At 35.0% G+C, this 19,841-nt stretch overlaps 1 protein-coding gene across 1 annotated transcript; it reads right to left on the bottom strand.

Moving 5' to 3' along the window:
• Positions 1–968: 968 nt before the first annotated feature.
• LOC117329040 (low-density lipoprotein receptor-related protein 5-like) lies at positions 969–19,526 on the bottom strand. The gene is made up of 9 exons (XM_033886730.1): positions 19,364–19,526; positions 19,092–19,233; positions 8,428–8,594; positions 7,691–7,921; positions 7,345–7,513; positions 6,969–7,090; positions 6,007–6,163; positions 5,407–5,501; positions 969–3,923 (listed from the first exon to the last, which is right to left on the bottom strand). Exons 1-9 carry the CDS (start codon positions 19,416–19,418, stop codon positions 3,859–3,861), a joined length of 1,203 nt encoding a protein of 400 aa, XP_033742621.1. The 5' UTR covers positions 19,419–19,526; the 3' UTR covers positions 969–3,858.
• Between the last annotated feature and the right edge of the window lie 315 nt (positions 19,527–19,841).

Raw genomic sequence — 19,841 nt, 5'->3', positions numbered from 1 at the left:
GTCCAGAGAGCTACGAGGCCCTTGGCCTCTTGTTTATAATGTGGAAAACATCAAGGAATGCAAGTATATGAAACATTTGCAAATATGTAATCAAAATGAGAGCAAAATAAGAATGATGATAAAACCATGTATTGCGTCTGTAGATGACTTTCTTTTTGGGGGAAGTCCAACGGGGGATCTTGTATGACTGTTAACCTCAAGAATTGAGTGATATACATATGTCTATAATTGATCAGTGATTGATGATTGATTTAAGGGAAATGGATTTCTTAATGCCTGTTGCCTAATTCTCAATGTAACAACGATCAGCACAATAAAATATTTTGAAGTTTACATTTATTAGTGAATGGTAATTGACATGTGGTTAGGCCCTATATTTCACAATACAAAAGCTGTCATTGATCAGTCATCTGTCAATAATGAACCACAATCAATTATCCATCTATTCATAAACAATAATTTATTAATCACAAATTAAAAGAAAAGCAACCAAATGAACATGTAAATCAGCAATAGTTTACGTTGCATTCAGCACGCCATCAACTATATTAGGGCTCTTGAATCCCCGACCCCTATTCTTCCCAAGGGGATTATAATAGCTGTCTAGTGGTTATCTTGTGTCACTGTATAATATATAGATCAACACGCTTTACCATTGAGTCTGGCTAACGATTACTCCAACATCTGGCCCAATTTATCTAAGACACCTTTAGTTAAAATATCCCTTTTTAGCCTCATAATTGTTTAGTCTCATGCATTTAACCTGTATACTTGCTGCTATCAGTTTACTGATATTTCAAACTATAGACTGCAGTGGGATTCAATTGGTAATTAGATACAATGCGATGTGACAACTACGGAAGTTCTCTAAAACTATCGCATACGTACAGATACTTTTCTCCGTTGGAAAAAAAAATCCTTAGCTGACTGTGGTAGGTACATGTGATAAACAACACAAACAAAATAGGTCCATCTGATTATCCCGCATAGTTTATTATTACAAGCAAAATATGATATTCAATATCAAAGCAAATGAATCACACTTTATTTTTAAAATGAAGAATATACATGTTTGTACAACGGAGCAGACGATGCATCTCAAGGCGGGAACTACTGCGGACTGGATCTAAGAATATCTTCATAACAACAGTTTTGTCGTCTGCTCAACTGTGACTCTAACTCACCCGGGTGATGCCATATAGAGGTGCTTGTGGATACTCAAAAACCGCCAAAACACATACCAAATACATGCGCTATTTAACAATAAAAACAAGCTATAATAACGACAGACGGAGGTAGAGGGTATAAGTTAAAAAAAATATAGTCTTTGTCAATTTTTAACCCTTTGGACCCCTTTCAAGCAACTGACCAACCAAATGAACGCAGATCCATAGATAGGGTCTTAACACCCAATAAGATCAAATCAGATAAAAAAAAGACTTATCGAACAGGGGATATAACTCTTTTCGTTTCATCAAAAATAAAGCTAGATATAAGAGAAAAGATATTTCTTGGATTGGTATTTTCGATGCATATAGAATAAGCTAAATTTTTAACTGTCTTGTATATCAAATCTACTTTTGGATTCTCATATATTGCAAATGTACATGAAGTTATAAACGCTATTTAACCGGTAATTCCCTATAAGTACAAATATGACATCTCATTATTCCATCTGCTGTAATTTGTTCAATCTACAAAATGTATTTATATCTTAAATGATCTATTTACATATAATTATATCCGGAGATGATTTATATAGGATAAGCCAGCTACTATCTGATCCTTTTTGTATGCTTTTGTACAACGAAATATTTTTAAAACCCTCCATGTAATGTCGTTACTACTAGCTTGGACTAGCTTGCCAACGACTCATAAAGCCGAAAATTGTGGGGCATTCATGCAAGAAAATAGTACCACCAATTCAGCATATAACATTTACATAATAATAGATAAACATATCATAATCATGCACTTATATTCTACAGTATTAAACTATTGGATCTATATCCAGAGAACCATGTTATGATTTAATTCTGAACTAACATGTGTACATCTATAAATTCACATGCCATGGGTATGTTTACTTAACAATGAAAGAAATTAATAATGCTTTTTATCCAGGGGTTTTCTGAGTAGTTACGCATTATAAGTACGATATATATTTAGGGATTAGCAATTAAGCATGTTAAACTGTACATGAATCGACAATGCATACACATAATAAATGAAAACAATGTATAGACAGACTATTAGACACTTTACATGCATCGTGCCTTATCTTGTGTTAACATCAAGCGAAGAATATATACATAACCATAGTAAAGTGTTCATTTCTTAATCACAGTAAAGTGTTGATCTCTTGATCATGGTAAAGTAGGCATATCTGATATCATTACAGGTATTAAAGGATATGTTCATCATCAGTAGGACCCACCTGTCTCAATTCAGTTGAATATCCGTTGAGCTACCGAGTATGAATTGACTGTACCTGTCGTGGTGTTCAAATTTTAATACTTTGTAGCCTGATACGTAAGAAATTAACTAAAAATAATAACAATTGATCGCAACTTATGAAGAGCGACGGGCACTGGATAAGGAATTGTAAAGTAATATCACCAGTCTCTTTTAATAACGTCTACATAACAAAGTGTCTCTTTCGTAACAGTAAGACAATTTCTAGGTTTCCATGTATATTAGAGAAGTTAGTATAAATAGAATGATACGTAATATTTCTAAACAAACCATCGTGTCTTGCCACTATTTAAAGTAAAATGTGTCGATAATCTTCCTAGCGACGTTCCTCCATGATGAACATGATGGACAGAAACCGTTACACACATCGTTCAGCAACATAGTTAAACTCTCAAGTTTCGCAGTTATGGATATGCCATGTATGAAACTGTCTGTTTTGAGTAATAGTGTCACCGAATACGAAAGAGGACACAATAGAATTGCAAAGAGCTTTCCACACATACTTTCTCTCCGCGTGAATGTTGTGTTTTAAAGTTCTTATGCATAGATAATTCGTGTCTTCACTAAGTTCCTATCAGTTTGCAGCTGTTTAGTAGTGGATTCACTCCTCCACTGTGAATACACTCACTTATCAGTTAATTCAGTACGGGTCTTCCTTTGGCAGACGACGTTTTGATGTTCTCATCACAATACAGATTTGACGTAAGTGTTATTATTGGGTATTCCTTAGAGACTATAGTATAATATCAAATTCGTGAAAATTTAAAAACCATGCCAAAGAGGCACTGCAGATAACCAATAGAACAACTCATAAATGGAATGATTCGAAAGTATGCGCCAAATGTTACTATTAAAAAAGATGTTGTGTAGTAGACCGTTGATTCAGACACTATTAAATGCTTTTTCTTGTGTAAAAGGTGGTGACGTACGGTTTCCTCTAACCGACGGCAAGCCTCGTGTTTGGGAATTTAACAATCCCCCTCCTCGGGTTGAGATCCCCCTATCTCACCCAAAAGGGGTGAAAGATTATATTATTCCATGCTTGAAACATGGTGGACAGTCTTCAGTGTCAATAACAATACAATATAATGGAGTTACTGTTTTAAAAGATGCACACCTCCGTACCGAATATGCTCTATTACAACGTGGTCTTGCCCTCCCGCTTTACCATTGTTCATATCTTTTTACTTCAAGCTCCATGATATTCTCTCGATATACACTGTTCACATAATGATAGCTCTGGGCGGGAAGCATATTAGTATCCATTTGTTTTTTGTGTGATGTATAATAATGTGGCTAATTAAAACAATCCCAGCTTTACTGTAGTAAGTTATCAATGCTTGTCCGTTTACATCCGGGTTGCAGGATATCGTGTCATCAAGGTTACGGAGCGCCATGGCTAAGTACATATCGGGTCGTACATGCACATGTGTTGCCATCAGCAGCTTCTGTAATCAGTACACAAACAACATCAACATAACAGTCAATTAATATTTCAATCGGAGAGCTTACTGATTAATTGGTATTATATCCTAATTACAATTAATTTCTAGAGTGGAATACACAGATAAAAAATATTGATGATACGAATCAATAATTAATAGTCAATCATTTATCATCTTAATATATTCGTAACTAGTAACCCCATATCATTTCATTTCCCGTTGAAGATTTTGAGTCGCGTGCTTTCGGTATCGCCAATATGCTACATGCATATTGAGCGCATTAACACAAGTTTCAAGCCATCGAATACCGTCAATTTTTATATCTATGTTTCTCTACTCACTTTTATTAGAATTTACATCCCAAAACGCCAGTTCGACAATGAAATCCAATATTTCAAGAACACCATATAAATCCTCAGCTAATCAGTGGCTAAAAACCACATTGTTACACTTTTGCTCAGATCTGAACATCCTGGCTATTAGACTGCATCACATACGGTCACAGGGGCTCAGTTTTAGATTTGAGTAACATGACATCTATGAATAATCGCAATGCTAAAAATCCAACATTCATTCACATAATAAAACCTTACAAAATCGAATTTTACATGGTTTTATCAACATTTTTTTAATGTTGTCGTCACGTTAACCTTGTGCTCCATTCTTTTTAATGGAGTCCCTGTGTCTCCAATAATCAAATCACACACATGTACTTTATTGTCAACACTTCGCTTTAAATTCGTATTTATATGTGTATGGCTAGGCTTTTATTATACAATATCATAAATATTTGCTTTGAATGAATATTTTATCATGCGAAATATCGTATTTATGTATATCAACATCGTAATAATCAAAACGTGTTTGAAACTATATTTTGTATTGTCTTGGCGACGAGAGTAGCTGATTGACCTGTTCCACTACTGTGCACACATGTACGATAAGGTTAACGTAAATATAAGGACTGATTGTCTATTTTGTTGTTTGCATGGACTGATGAAGGTAAGTAAACTTTGTTCGCAGTTCACTTTCGTTGCACGAGGTCGAAGTAAAACACTTCACAAATGGTGGTGTAACACTTACTGATGTATACATATATATTATTGTGACACTTACTGATGTATACATAGATATTGTTGACACTTACTGATGTATACATAGATATTATTGTGACACTTACTGATGTATGCATAAATATTATTGTGACACTTACTGATGTATACATATATATTATTGTGACACTTTCTGATGTATACATAGATATTATTGTGACACTTACTGATGTATGCATAAATATTATTGTGACACTTACTGATGTATACATATATATTATTGTGACACTTTCTGATGTATACATAGATATTATTGTGACACTTACTGATGTATACATATATATTATTGTGACACTTACTTATGTATACAAAGATATTATTGCAACTATTTCATATACCGTTAACATTTATCTAAAGTAAAACAACAAACGTACCTTTACGATAATGATCAATGCCATATCTGGAAACATTGATATCTGGGCCATATGTAGAAATGTCGGTTCCGTTCTTCCCAAGTTTGACTATTGTTCTGAAAACATAACCAACAAAACTTTTGGAATGTTTTTGTTGAATGTAAAAAAATAAATACGATGATGCATTAAGATCATTGGTCAGTCCTCTAATAATATTTTTTTTTCGATAAAGTTGTTTTTTTGAACCGCTTTCACAACCTACGTCATACAGCAAGAACAAGATGAAATGTGAAATGTCATCTATACCGAAGTAAATGAGGTAACAATTTTACTATTGGTTAGAAGTGCTGTTCTTATATAAAGCGAACCACTGACCTAAGCTGCGTCTTCTGACCATTAGGACCGTAACCACTGATTCATAGTTTGTCGTGAGAACTACACGTTGCAGTAATGTCAAAGTTATCGGTTATGTAAGTAAAGATGTTTCACTATTAATAATAATATTATTAATGTAAGTACACAGCGTCAATGTCATATTGGAATTGGTACAATAAATAAATCGTATCCTGCAGACATACATGAAGAAAACAATATCAACGTTGTGGAGTTTCAAAGACTTACGGTGATCTCCAATCTTGGCAATAGAAATAATCATCCACAAGGACAAAATCAAAACAGTGTATTAGCCCTGTAGAATAGATAACAGTTCGTCCAGTGCCATCCCTCGCTATTCTCTCTACTACATCAGTGGAAGCGTCACACCAGTACAACAAGTCCTCTTCAAATAAAAAAAAAATGGTTTACAAAAGGTTATATTATATTAACACGCAAAACTGTTGATAGCATTCTTTAAACGAAGATTGAATTTATTCTATAAAGTACTATTTTACATTTTCAGATTTTCAAATGAGGAAAATTAATACAACATATGCCGATTTCCTATTCTAAAAACAAAAGGAGGGATGATGATTTGGTGTCATAGTCTGGTGAAGATAGATAAATTGTGCTGTTCACCTAACAGCTGTGAAGAACCAGGTATATACATACAAGGTTATTTGATTTTAAAAGCCCATCCCAGACCAAGATGTCGAGTTTCATTTTAACATTTTAAATACTGACATTGTCTGCGAAGAGAGTGTAAAATTATTAGGCATTGATATTGACCATTTGTCAAAATTTGACAACCATATTTCAGATATATGTTAAAAGCCTCCAAGCATATAGTAGTTCTGAAAATGATTTGATATTTTTTTTACCAAAAGCGACCAAAATTTTAATTTATAAATGTTTTGTTTTATCTTATTTTGATTGTTGTCCCCTTATTTGGCATTTCTGCAGTTTTGCTGGTACAAAGACAATTGAAAAGGTACAAGAATATAGACAAATTATGCTATTCGCCTAACGGCCGCGAAGAACCAAGTATATGCATACAAGGTGTTTAATTTTAAAAGACCGACCGATTGACCAACAACTTGATCCAGAAAGATATTCCTCGAAAATTAGCCAGCCCCATGTCCAATGAAACCTCAGAAACAATACAGAAAACAAGTCGTTCCTTCAGATCTAAATGATTGAAATGTTACCATCTAATACGAGACTGTTTGGCCAGACAAGTCCGGAATCGACGACAACCGCTCGGTCAGAACCATCATAGTTTGCTCGTTCGATTTTTGCGTTTGTTCCCCAATCTGTCCAGTAGATCTCTCTATTCATTAATATAAACACCAATCACGAACATATTCTGCTACACTTCACAATATCGAGAATTTTAGCATTATTAAAAGAATATTTGTCAAATACAAAATAGCAAATTAGAAACGAGATTTATTTTCCCATTTTGCAGTACATTTTTGAAACGTATATCATGTATATAAAACTGCAGATCTTCCCAGGATGTAAATACATTGCACTATTATCAAAACATCGGGTATCTGTTGAATAAAATAGGACAATGACTACCTGGTATTGGAGTCGAAGACGATTTTCCGCGGTTCTACTAACGAGGAATTAAATACTACAGTTCTTTCCCACGAGCCCATGTGTACCACACCTATTTCGTCATATCCGGTATCTGTATAGAAAATAAGTTGGGAATCGCTGTCGACTGCAAGACCGTCCATCACAGAAGCTGTAAAGTAAAGGACAGGTATCATGGCGAAAAAATTACGATGATGAAAATGAAAATCAATTGAATTGTTATTTCCTGAAAATGTGTTTGCGAAACAAAAATATACCATATGGTGAATTTATAATGTGATGCATATCACATGCGGAGCGTGAATGGAGCGAATATTAGCTTAATTACCGTCTCCTGCTTGAAACACAATGGTTTTCTCCCCGCCGTTGATATTACATTTAGCAATCTGATTAAGTACTATGTCCGTCCAAAAAATGTCATGCTGAATGGGATCATAGTCGACGGCGATTACTCGTCCTAACTCGCCAGACTGTATTACTGTTACACTCTCATGCGAACGATCCATTCGGGCAATAGATGAACGAAAGGACAGGATGAAGAAATCGTCTGGAACTTGATCTAAAACAAAACGGCAGGGGTCACTAAAACAACATTACTGTATAAACCATTGAAACTGTTGGCCTGTGAGATACTGGTTGATTTTCCCTGAATTTCACATATATCTATATATTGTCGAAGTGTCATCATAAAATAACAAAACCTATATTGACCATGTCAATCGGACATCTATGTAGATTTTGATATCAAAAACATTACAGACTCTTCAACATCAGCCGCTTTCATCGATCTTCACCGACATCGGTGCTAGCTTAAGATTTCAATTTCCAAACTGTTCATTTCTAGATATAGATGTTCCTGATTAGCATTCTTAATTCATACCCCAGCTGACATGATATTTTGATTATATTGGTTAGAATTGCGGTTTCGTTATTATATCGGCATTCTCTGCTAGGCTGCATGCAAAAAAGATGTTTACATTCGCATGAATTGTAAAATAGATTAATTATTTTCTTCAAAAATTACAACCCTCGAAATCATTATAATTCGTGGTACAATTCACCTACCCTTTAAACAGAACACCCCGGGTGCTCCACGATTTAAACACTCAGTGACATTATCGACCGTCATTTTTGGACATTCGTGAAGGGACGGCTCACTTCCATTACAGTCAAATTGGTGAGACCATATGTCATCGGCAGTTGTGACATTTTGAAGAGCAACGGCTCCGCTGCTGTAAAAGAACAGAAAACACGTGTACAGGAGTATCGACGAGACAAACGTTTTACGGATTTGACATAGATTTGCCTAGTTGGTCAGCTAAAGACACTTGTTTATTCCTGTCATAGGGTCAAATATAGCTGTTATATTGTGTTTTCAGTCATGTCTATTTATGTGTGTTACCGTTTACAGAGAGTGTTATGTTTAACTGTAGTCATGTACTGTTGCGTCTATATTTATCGTTAACCTGTTTGTCCAGTTGTGTTGGGGTATGTCAGATTGTGAAGTGCATGCACATGAGGTTGAACGTGATTATGGGCGTGCATGTGAGAGTAGTTTGGGGGGGGGGGGGGGGGGGGGGGGGGGGCATTAGCCAGAGACGTACAAGAGGACCTACGGGACTCGACGTCAGAGATTAGATGACAACTGATTGGTTTGGTTTATTTTGTTTAACGTCCTATAAACAGCTAAGGTCATTGAAGGACGGCTCCCGTGCGTGCGACATGCATGCATGTGGTGAATGCGTATATGTGTTTTGGGATGCTGCGGTATGTTCGTGTTGAGTCTTCTTGTGATAGGCCGGAACTTTTGCCGATTTATAGTGCTACCTCACTGAAGCATACTGCTGAAGACACCCAGCAGCACACCCCACCCGGTCACATTATACTGACAACGGGCGAACCAGTCGACCCACTCCAAATATGCTGAGCGCTAAGCAGGAGTAGCTACTACCATATTTAGAGACTCTGGTATGTCTCGACCAGGGGACAGAACCCAAAGCCTTCCTCACAGGGGCAAACGTTCAACTAAAGGCCAAAAGTGAGGCATTGTCAAGAGAGACGTTAGGAAGAAGAAAGCCCAAATCTATCTGACACCACGTTGGTCATAGGTATGTACTGAGTTTAACGTATTTGACACGCATACAATTTATTATTAAATACTAATACGCGACTATAATTTTATTTTATTAATTTATTTTCCAGTATACGTTCTGATTCACGACGTACGTTCCGGCAAAAATAAACGATATAGGGAAGCATCGACTTCGTGTTGTTCTTAAAACTCTATCACATTCCGAAACAACTTTTTGCTAACTGCTGATGGGAGCAAACATTCTTTACATTATGTGGTGTCCAGCACCAGTGTATAAACCGAAACAACAACATAATATGATACTTTAACTCGTCGAATACAGTGACAGTTTAAATTGGCTGCAGTGAAAATCTTATGTTGATGAATAACGTTTCATTGAAGCAATGTCACAAATACCAAAATAGCGTTACGTTTATTCTTGGCAAATATTAAATCAAAGTGAAAAATATTACTTATTGCATGACAGTTTCACAGTATCACAAGGCCCAAAGAATAAATATAGTGGCTTAGTGACAATGAGGTAGGAAACCCTGGCGAAGTAGCTGTGGTAAGTAGCCAGGAGATAGCGGTAGGAAACCCTGGCTAAATAGCTTGTATTAGTGGCTAGGAGATACAGATAGGAACCCCTGGCTGAATAGAATAGCTACATTGTATGTGACAAGCATGTAGGAAACCCTGAATAAGTAGCTTGGATTAGTGGCGAGTTGGTAGGAAACCCTGGCTTAGTAGCATGGATTCGTGGCTAGGAGATAGAGGTATGACCCCTTGCTGAATAGAATAGCTATGTGACCAGCATGTAGGAAACCCTGACTAAGTAGCTTGGATTAGTAGCCAGGTGATAAAGGAAGGAACCACAATTCCCGGTCCAGATGTACATTTTCATTAATGTGTGGCAATTTGTTGAAAAGTAGGTTACAGTGATCTATTTTTTCATAATTGAGATTCAGCATATATTGCTCTTTCCAGATGTCAATTTTCCTTGTCCTATGACAATGTTGAGAAAAGCAGGTCACAATGACCTTATTTTGAAAATTAAACTAAGGATCTATTTAAAATTCAGTCATTGAGACTTTTTTTGTTTTTTTTTTTGTTTGCAAAATTTAGGTTCAGCATTTATTGCTCAGCCAAGATGCCGACTTTTGTAACCATACGTCACTTTGACCTAATTTTGCAAATGCAGGTTCATCATTGATTACTCATCCCAGATAACAATTTTCATTGTTCTTGAGCAATTCTTAGAAAATCAGATCGCACTGACCTAGTGTGATCAAACAATCAATATTTGTTTTGATCCTACGATGTCTATTTGTTTTGATTCCCAAGATGTATGTTTGTTTTGATCCCATGATGTATGTTTCACTGGGAGACACGAATGCCCTATTTTTTTTTTTTTTTTTTAAATATTTTCTACTAATTTAAAATTGTTCACCAATTTTACCAAAGCACAGGCTCTTTTTTCAGAAACATACCTAATTATGAAATTCAAGCACTGGTTTTTTGCCTTCAAGGCGAATTTTGTAAAACGTACCTAAAAAATTTGTGATATGCACTAATATTGTTTTCAATGTCTAAAATGTTGTAACATGCACAATGTCTAATGTCTAAAACAATATGAATACGCACTTATTCTCTCTTTGTTGTCTAAAACTCGGTGATGTGTCCAATTATGCAATTTTCACTATTTTAGTTGGCCGATACCAAAAATATTGGACAGTGTCAAAGATTGGATAAAATGACTATTTTTCTTGGAACAGGGACTAATTTTGAGAGATTTGCCTCAGGCTATTTTATCGCACAGTAACAACAGCACTGTTAGCTGTATACTACCTTACCCCAGTTTCAGTTTCTTTTATTAGCTTAAGTTTTACAACTTATCACTAAAATGTAACAACCATATATAATAAGCACCCTAGCGGCTAGCACCACCCTCACCCACTCACACCGACACGCTGTCTCTCTCTCTCTCTCTCTCTCTCTCTCTCTCTCTCTCTCTCTCTCTCTCTCTCTCTCTCTCTCAACCACCTACCCACAACACATAAAAAAAAAATACATAGACAGCATTATTTTAAGCATTTTATGTGTACATACATTCCATGTATTAAAATACAACCTAATATTAATCGTAATTGATTTATATACACACTGGAAATTAACATATAATTTTCCATATATAAAGTATACAGGAGAGTGGCGAATGACCAATGAATTTATACTAGATATATATATATACATTTTTTTTTTTTTTTTATATTTTTCTAAATTCCTATCCGTTCTTTTCTCCTTTTAGATGCTGACACTAAATATTTACCTAGATTATTTAGATCTTTGATTTTTTCAACATTTAGAAACTTAATAAACTTGAACATACTGGGATTATTGATAACAATTGGCTTAAGGTATTTTGAACGAATGTCCGCATATAATGGACACTTAACTACAAAATGAAACTCATCTTCTATGTCATTACTATCACATATCATACATACTCTTTGGTTCTTATTTACATTTCTATATCTACCCCTTTCAATTTCCAAATCACGTGCTGATAATCTTAGTTTAGCGATTGCCTTTAAATATTTAACATCTATAGGTTTTTTCAGATATGTCTGTAATGATAGTGTTTCTACAAGATGCTGGTACAGGTGACCTTTCGAAGACGTTTTAAAAGTATCTAAACATTCTTGCTGGAAAATATCAATAAGCCTAGATTTAAAGTGTGAATCATTTTCTATAGTTAAATTGAATATATATCCTAAACCAGCTTGATTTAAATCTTGTCGCAAATTTGTGACCCATGGATCATTTCGTTCCACCATATCATCATAGCAGGATTTTAATATACAATTATTTGTATTACGTAATTTTGACCAATATTTGAATATTTTTATTTTTCTATCAATGTATAACGGTAACCTACCTAACTCAAAATACAAGAAAACATTTGGAGTAGACTGTCTTACTCCCAACAACTTTTCTAAAAACCTAATGTGTACTTTCTCAATATCGTTTGCCTTGTGGAACCCCCAGATTTCACTTCCATATGATAACACGCTATTAATATAAGTGTCAAATACTGCTATACATGTTTCAAAATTGAAATTATTCTTTTTACATACATTTATCATCGCAAACAATGCTTTGTGACCCTGCTCTGCTATTTCCTTTTGAGTTTGTAGAAACTTACCGTTATAATTTAACATTAATCCTAGATAATTGAAACTGTATACTACTTCAATTTCCTTATCATCATAAAACCACTTTTCATTTTCTTTAGTTCTACCCCCATATCTAAATACAACAATTTTTGTTTTGTCAACATTAACTGTAAGACTCCATTTCTTTGTGTACTCCTGTAAGGAGTCGAGCATCTGTTGTAAACCATCTATGCTTTCAGACATGATAACCATATCGTCTGCATACATTAATAAAAACAAATTAACTGTTTGTATTTCAACTGACAGAGAGTTATTTTTTATAAAGTCTATTTCTAAATCATAAACATATAATGTATACAAAATCGGCGAGAGAATTTCCCCCTGGAATAATCCGCATTCACATTTGAAAAAATCTGTCAAACCATAATATTTTACACAACATCTAACATTGCTATACAAAGATCTAATTATTTTCAACATCTTTCCATCTATACCTTCTATGACCAACTTAAACCATAATTTTTGCCTACTTATAAAATCAAATGCTTTTTTGTAATTAATAAAGCAGCAGTATAATCGCTTACGTCGTTTTAGTGTTTTATCTATCAGTGATTGTGCAGCACGTCGTTTATATAAAGTTCATCTCTGACCAGAACTACCTTCTTTCCGTTTCTCCTCGCGTCTTTCGCGATTAGGTAAAGCCTTATTCTCTTCTGTTCTATCTCTGGCGGGAACTGTTCATTTATCCAAAAATCTGTCCCTTTAAGTTTGGTTGCCGACAACTTTACTCTGTTCAAATCTTTGTATTTAACAAATCTCACAATTACTGGTCGCGGTCTTGCAGCTGTTCCTCTATCTTTCTTTCCTATCCTGTGGACGTTCGCTATCATCATTTCGTCAGCATCCTGAATACCTACCTTTTCGTGTAAGAAAGACCTAACAATCTGTTCCGTGTTTTCTCCTTTTCCGTTTCCGTCCCACACTTTTTCTTTTAAACCGGTGAATATGAGATTATACTTCATACTGCGGCATTTAACATCAATCGATTGCTCCTGTATAGCATCACACAATTCTCGGATTTCATCTATTTCCTCGTTCGTATCGTTCTCACTCTTCTCTATCTTCTCCACCGACTCTTTCAGTTTTGTTACCTTTCTACCAATCGTGTCATTCAATGCTTTTACTCTATCCACAATGTTACTGCTCCCTTTTAAATCTCCTTCCATTTCTCGTACTTTTCTTTTGACGATTTCCATTTCTTGCTCTGTACTATCCACTCTCTGTGTAATATTACTGAGTTTTTCGTTAATTTGATCTAGTTTGCTGGTGTTCTTCTCTATGGCTGAAAGCCTAGAGTTAACTTCGCTCATCATATCAAACATCATTTTAAAAATGTTTTTCTGGTCTGTAGTATCACCACTCTCCTCGTTGAACAGTGTATCTCTACACTGAGACAATATATCAGACGTTGTCAAATCAGAGCTAGCCATATCTTTTGTTGTTATCCGTTCACGTATATCTTTGTTGTTATCCGTTCACGTAAACAGGTTTGAAAACAGGTTAGTTCAATGGTGTCCAATAGAGGTGACGGATCGACTGACGTGTACTCTCCTATATTGTTCCGTACAGGTAAACTGGTTATGTAATATGTCTATTTATAGTACAGCCACTAAAAGTTCATTCATGAATCCAATGTACATCTCAAGTAAGACTTTACAGCAATTATTTTTCTAAAACGGTAACATAAATTCAAAGTGTGGAATGTTCCGAAACTCGTGTACTCAGGTAAATCATACTCACTTTTCTCCAAAACCGTCTAAATACAAAACTTTCGGAGCCAGCTGTCTATGCCCATCTACCTGGGTGACGCCATCTTTATAGTAATAATCCCAGATCACCAAGCTCAGTGGCTGGCCTTGGCCTGGAGCGCTCATCCATGAAGCTGTTTTATATAATTACCTAATTGATGGATATCAGGTCTTGAAATAATTGGGATACATTAGGGATATATTTCATCATTGTGATAATTCATTCGTGAAAATTAAAACATATACGTCTAAAGTTTAGTGATGTGAAAAGGACTACCCAACAAGCTGATGGATATTTCATCAATTAAAGGATTTATTCAGAAAATGAAAGTTTTCTTTTTATCCCCCGATGATGTTTGTTTTGATAACACGATATATATTTGTTTTGATCAAACGATGTATGTTTGCTTTGATCCCACGATGTATGTTTGCTTTGATCCCACGATGTATGTTTGCTTTGATCCAACGATGTATGTTTGCTTTGATCCCACGATGTATGTTTGCTTTGATCCCACGATGTATGTTTGCTTTGATCCAACGATGTATGTTTGCTTTGATCCAACGATGTATGTTTGCTTTGATCCACGATTGTATGTTTGCTTTGATCCAACGATGTATGTTTGCTTTGATCCCACGATGTATGTTTGCTTTGATCCAACGATGTATGTTTGCTTTGATCCAACGATGTATGTTTGCTTTGATCCCACGATGTATGTTTGCTTTGATCCAACGATGTATGTTTGCTTTGATCCCACGATGTATGTTTGCTTTGATCCAACGAGGTATGTTTGCTTTGATCACACGATGTATGTTTGCTTTGATCCAACGATGTATGTTTGCTTTGATCCCACGATGTATGTTTGCTTTGATCCAACGATGTATGTTTGTTTTGATCCCACGAGGTATGTTTGCTTTGATCCAACGATGTATGTTTGCTTTGATCCCACGATGTATGTTTGCTTTGATCCAACGAGGTATGTTTGCTTTGATCACACGATGTATGTTTGCTTTGATCCAACGATGTATGTTTGCTTTGATCCCACGATGTATGTTTGCTTTGATCCAACGATGTATGTTTGTTTTGATCCCACGAGGTATGTTTGCTTTGATCACATGATGTATGTTTGCTTTGATCCCACGGTGTATATTTGTTTTGATCGCATGATGTGCATTTTTTTAGATCACACGATAAATGTTCATTTTGATCGCATGATGAATACATTGTATTATGTCAAATTGCTAAATTATTTCATCGAAATATGTGTCTTTGTAAATTCATTTAATTTAATTCATGTCGTTTTTTTACTAATAAAACAGATCAGACGGCTTTGGAAATGTTTTCACACACTAAGCTACCTATGAACCGTGCATCTATACGATGAATATTAGTTGGCATGTGGTATCTGTTCATACATGTGTGATGACATTTCTATAAACACTCTCTTAAGGTATGGTCATAGCATTTAAATTAATGATGTTTATACTGCATATTATGACGACGGTACTCCTTAATAAATTTGGATACAAAAGAAATAGATAACTTTTATACTTGGCTTATTATTAAGTTCTGTTGATGACAACGCTATCTTTATCAAGATATCAGACAGCAGTTAAGATCCGTTCTTGTTTATATAGTTAGTTTAGTTTAGTTTATTTCCGAATGTAGCACAACATATAGGAATTACATAATACATAAACGTACATTACAATTCATTTGAACAAGATGGCGGAGAGCACAACCGATATAATTATAATTCATACCATTATACACATGTATATAACACACTCTCTAAAGCAAGCAAAACAACGAAACTTGACAAATACTATCTAACGCAAAATTCAGTTATTGAGTAGAGATATTCTTTTGGACGAAGCATGCATTAGATATTTACTGAAATTTCTTAAAGTTTTAACATTTCTACTTGCATATAATTCAGTTAACTTGAATACAGAAGGGTAGCGATAAAAATACGGCTTGATGTACACACTTCTCAACTCTGAATAAACTGGACATAATAATATAAAATGAGTTTCATCTTCAACTTCCCTTCTATTACATAATACACACAGTCTTTGGGCTCTGGGAATACCTTGGTATCTACCAGTTTCAACACTTAAATCGTGTGCTTGTATCCTATACTTAGTAAGTACATTTCTAAATTTAAAAGACTTCGTGAGATACAACTGCAATTCAAATCGATCTACAATATGCTGATACAAAATACATTTAGAAGAATTTTCGAAATTGTTTCTCAACTCTTGGATAAAATATCATGCACCTGTTGTGTGTATAACAGCAAAAAATGCTTTTCATTAGGAACACACTTGGACAACCAGACGTCATAGAATCCGAAACTACTAAGCTCATGCTTTACATGATACATGAGATTCATTTTACATCTTGGCTTTGTTACGTTAAGCTCTACAAGTTCATTATAACACGATTTTAAAACACAATTATCCGTATTCAGAAGTTCTTGCGACTAATTTGTAAAGGGAAACGCCCAAGCTCAGAGTAGACCATGGAAGAATTGGCGGTCTTTTTTATACCAAGTACATTTTTTAAGAACAGTAAGTGTACTTTCTCTAACTGTGGTGCCGGACAACATCCCCAAACTTCACATCCATAGTTCAGTAAACATGAGATATATGTATCAAATAATGACAATTTAGTTTCACAATTTAACATGAATCTTTTCATTTTCCTGTTTAACAAGAAGTAAGCTTTTCTGCCTTGCATAGCAAAGTTATTCAAAGTAACAGTAAATTTACCATTATAATTAAAAATCAGACCAAGGTAACAAAATTGATCTACCAACTCAATTGGCATACCATTGTATGTCCAACGTTCAATAGGATAAATTCTTTTACTTTTCCTGAACACAACAATTTTAGTTTTATCCAGGTTTACCTCTAAATCCCATCGTGAAGAATACGAATGCAAAAAGTCTAGCATGTTTTGAAGGTCTTGTATGTTTTCTGAAAACAGGACAGTATCGTCAGCGTACATTAAAATGAACAGGTTAATCAACTGCAACTGATAACTTTGACAATTAGAATTAATTAATTCAGATTCCATATCATTAATGAATAAAGAAAACAAAATCGGGGACAACGATTCCCCTTGTAATAATCCGACATGTAAGTCAAAAAATGCCGATAACTTACCATTTAGCTTAACACAAGATTTAACGTTATCGTATATCGATCTAATAATATCTAACAAACGACCTCTGACCCCTGCTTTCCATAATTTAAGCCACAACATTTTATGAGATATACTATCAAATGCCTTCCTGTAATCAACAAACACGCAATACAGTCTTTTATTATTTTGTAAAGTCTTGGTAATTAAGGTATTCAAAACAAAAATTGCGTCTCTGGTCCCACATTTAGGCCGAAACCCAAACCGTGCGTCAGAAATGACATTTTCACTTTCACTCCACACCAATAAACGCTTATTCATAAGAGAAGTAAAAAGCTTAGCTAAATGACTAATAATTGTGATACCTCTATAGTTACTGACGTTATTTTTATCTCCTTTTTTATGTACAGGTACAATAATACCCTGCGTCCAAACTTTGGGAAAATATCCTACATTCAGGATAGTATTAAAAAGTTTTAGTAAAACTGGTGCGAATAGATCGCTGTATTCGGTAAAATACTCGTTGAGCAACAAATCAATACCAGCAGCCTTACTTTTAGGGAGACTATTGATAACAGTTAATAATTCCTTGGGATTAAATACAACATCGAGCTCAGGATAGACACACTCATTGTTATCAATATATACATCATCACTCTCTGACTCAGACGGATTATCAGATAAATTCATGAAATGTTCAAAAAAATCGTCAAGTGACAGATCACTAGTACTACCAGACTTGCGTTTCGATAAATGTTGATAGAAAGCAAGGACCATCATGATTTGTCCATGTCAACACCAGGCCAAGATACAAACTTTATCGAAGAGGTTTTACTATCGTTACAACACAAGCAACCCTTAGTTTTTACTTGCAATGTTAGCGATAATGGCGCGTGGTCAGAGTATTCATTAAAAGGACCAACCTCAAAACTATCGACCAGATCCATAGATTCACTGTTACAGAGTGTGTAGTCGATCACACTTGTACCCAAAGCATTGTAAAAAGTTAGCTTACCATCCATATCGCCTTTAGTACGACCATTCAGAATACGAAGGCTCGTTGTTTTGCATAATTGCAGAAGGCGACGACCAAATGTATTAACTCGAGAGTCCTCAGACTTCCGATTACTGAGGGTTTCACTTGTATAAGACACAACATTGTCAATAATACGGTGTACACTTATAGTAGTACACATAATTGCCACGGTTCATTGCATACAAACTGTAACGTACATAAGGTTGGGTATTTGGTGGGTACCGTCCCTTTTCCGCATAATTAAGTGCCATTTTGTATATACAAATTGTACATATCTGTAATGTACCGATTAATCCTCCTCAACACAATTTTATTCATTTATACATTTACATCAAACTAAACTGTATATCATTCTGACTTCAGAATAACAAAATAGAAAGACAATAAAATAAATTTGCTTCTGCTTGCTCGAAGTTTTGTAAAAACTAATCTGTGATACTATTCAGTTGATAGCAAAATACATAAGAAATAGAAACTGAAATGTAAAAATTACCCTGTATATCCAAGCATTCTACACACCACGACGGCATTCGCGTCATTCCAGCCATCTCCACAGAGTGTAAATGATTCCGAACCATTGATCAGTTGAACAAGTCCTTGGTTATTCTCATTCACCACCACATGATATTCAGGATCTGAATAATACACAAATAAGATAGTATGTCAGAGCTTTGACGTAGCTCCTACATAAGTATTGTATATATTCCAAATGGGTTTTATTTGATGTTAGAATTGAATTATCAATTCCATCTGAAAATTATTTACCTGTTGCAGAATTCAGATACAATTTGGAGAGAACTATCATCACCATCAAGAACATTTTCCTGTATGACCGCGCTCCTCTATTGATCACAGGGAAGTAAAATACTATTCTAAAATAATATACCTTGTCGACAGCCTACCCCGAATGACTTGTTATACGAAGCACTAAACTACTTATGGCGATTTTGTTTACTCATTTGAATTATCCTTCCGCGTCGTATATATCACAATTTTCAGCTCTCAAAAAAGAAACCCCAAAGTCTTACACAATAGTGCATAACATACAGCCATAATGTTGAAAAAAATAGATAGAAATTTAGCTCATTATAAACATCACTTAAAAAAAGCAAAATTTTAAAGTCAGTGCGGACGCTTTCGCGACTAAAAGCCTGGAACTGACCTATTTTTTCGTGCTAAGGATAGATCATGTTCGTTTTGTAAGGTGGAGTAATACTGCGTGGCTATACATAGCTTTAAAGTT

This window comes from Pecten maximus, chromosome 6, assembly GCF_902652985.1.
Source record: "Pecten maximus chromosome 6, xPecMax1.1, whole genome shotgun sequence".
In the NCBI taxonomy this organism is placed as follows: domain Eukaryota; kingdom Metazoa; phylum Mollusca; class Bivalvia; order Pectinida; family Pectinidae; genus Pecten; species Pecten maximus.
The sequence above is the reverse complement of the archived record's forward strand: the minus strand, read 5'-3'. Positions and strand labels throughout refer to the sequence as shown.

What these genes read in the sequence shown, in the direction of transcription:
- LOC117329040 (XM_033886730.1), bottom strand. Translation starts at nt 19,418, where the DNA reads ATGTTCTTGATGGTGATGATAGTTCTCTCCAAATTGTATCTGAATTCT. An exon ending in GTCTTCGACTCCAATACCAG is followed by an intron (nt 7,091 to 7,344) that starts GTAGTCATTGTC and finishes ATTAATGAATAG; the next exon opens with AGAGATCTACTGGACAGATT. An exon ending in TGCCAAGATTGGAGATCACC is followed by an intron (nt 5,502 to 6,006) that starts GTAAGTCTTTGA and finishes TTATGTTTTCAG; the next exon opens with AACAATAGTCAAACTTGGGA.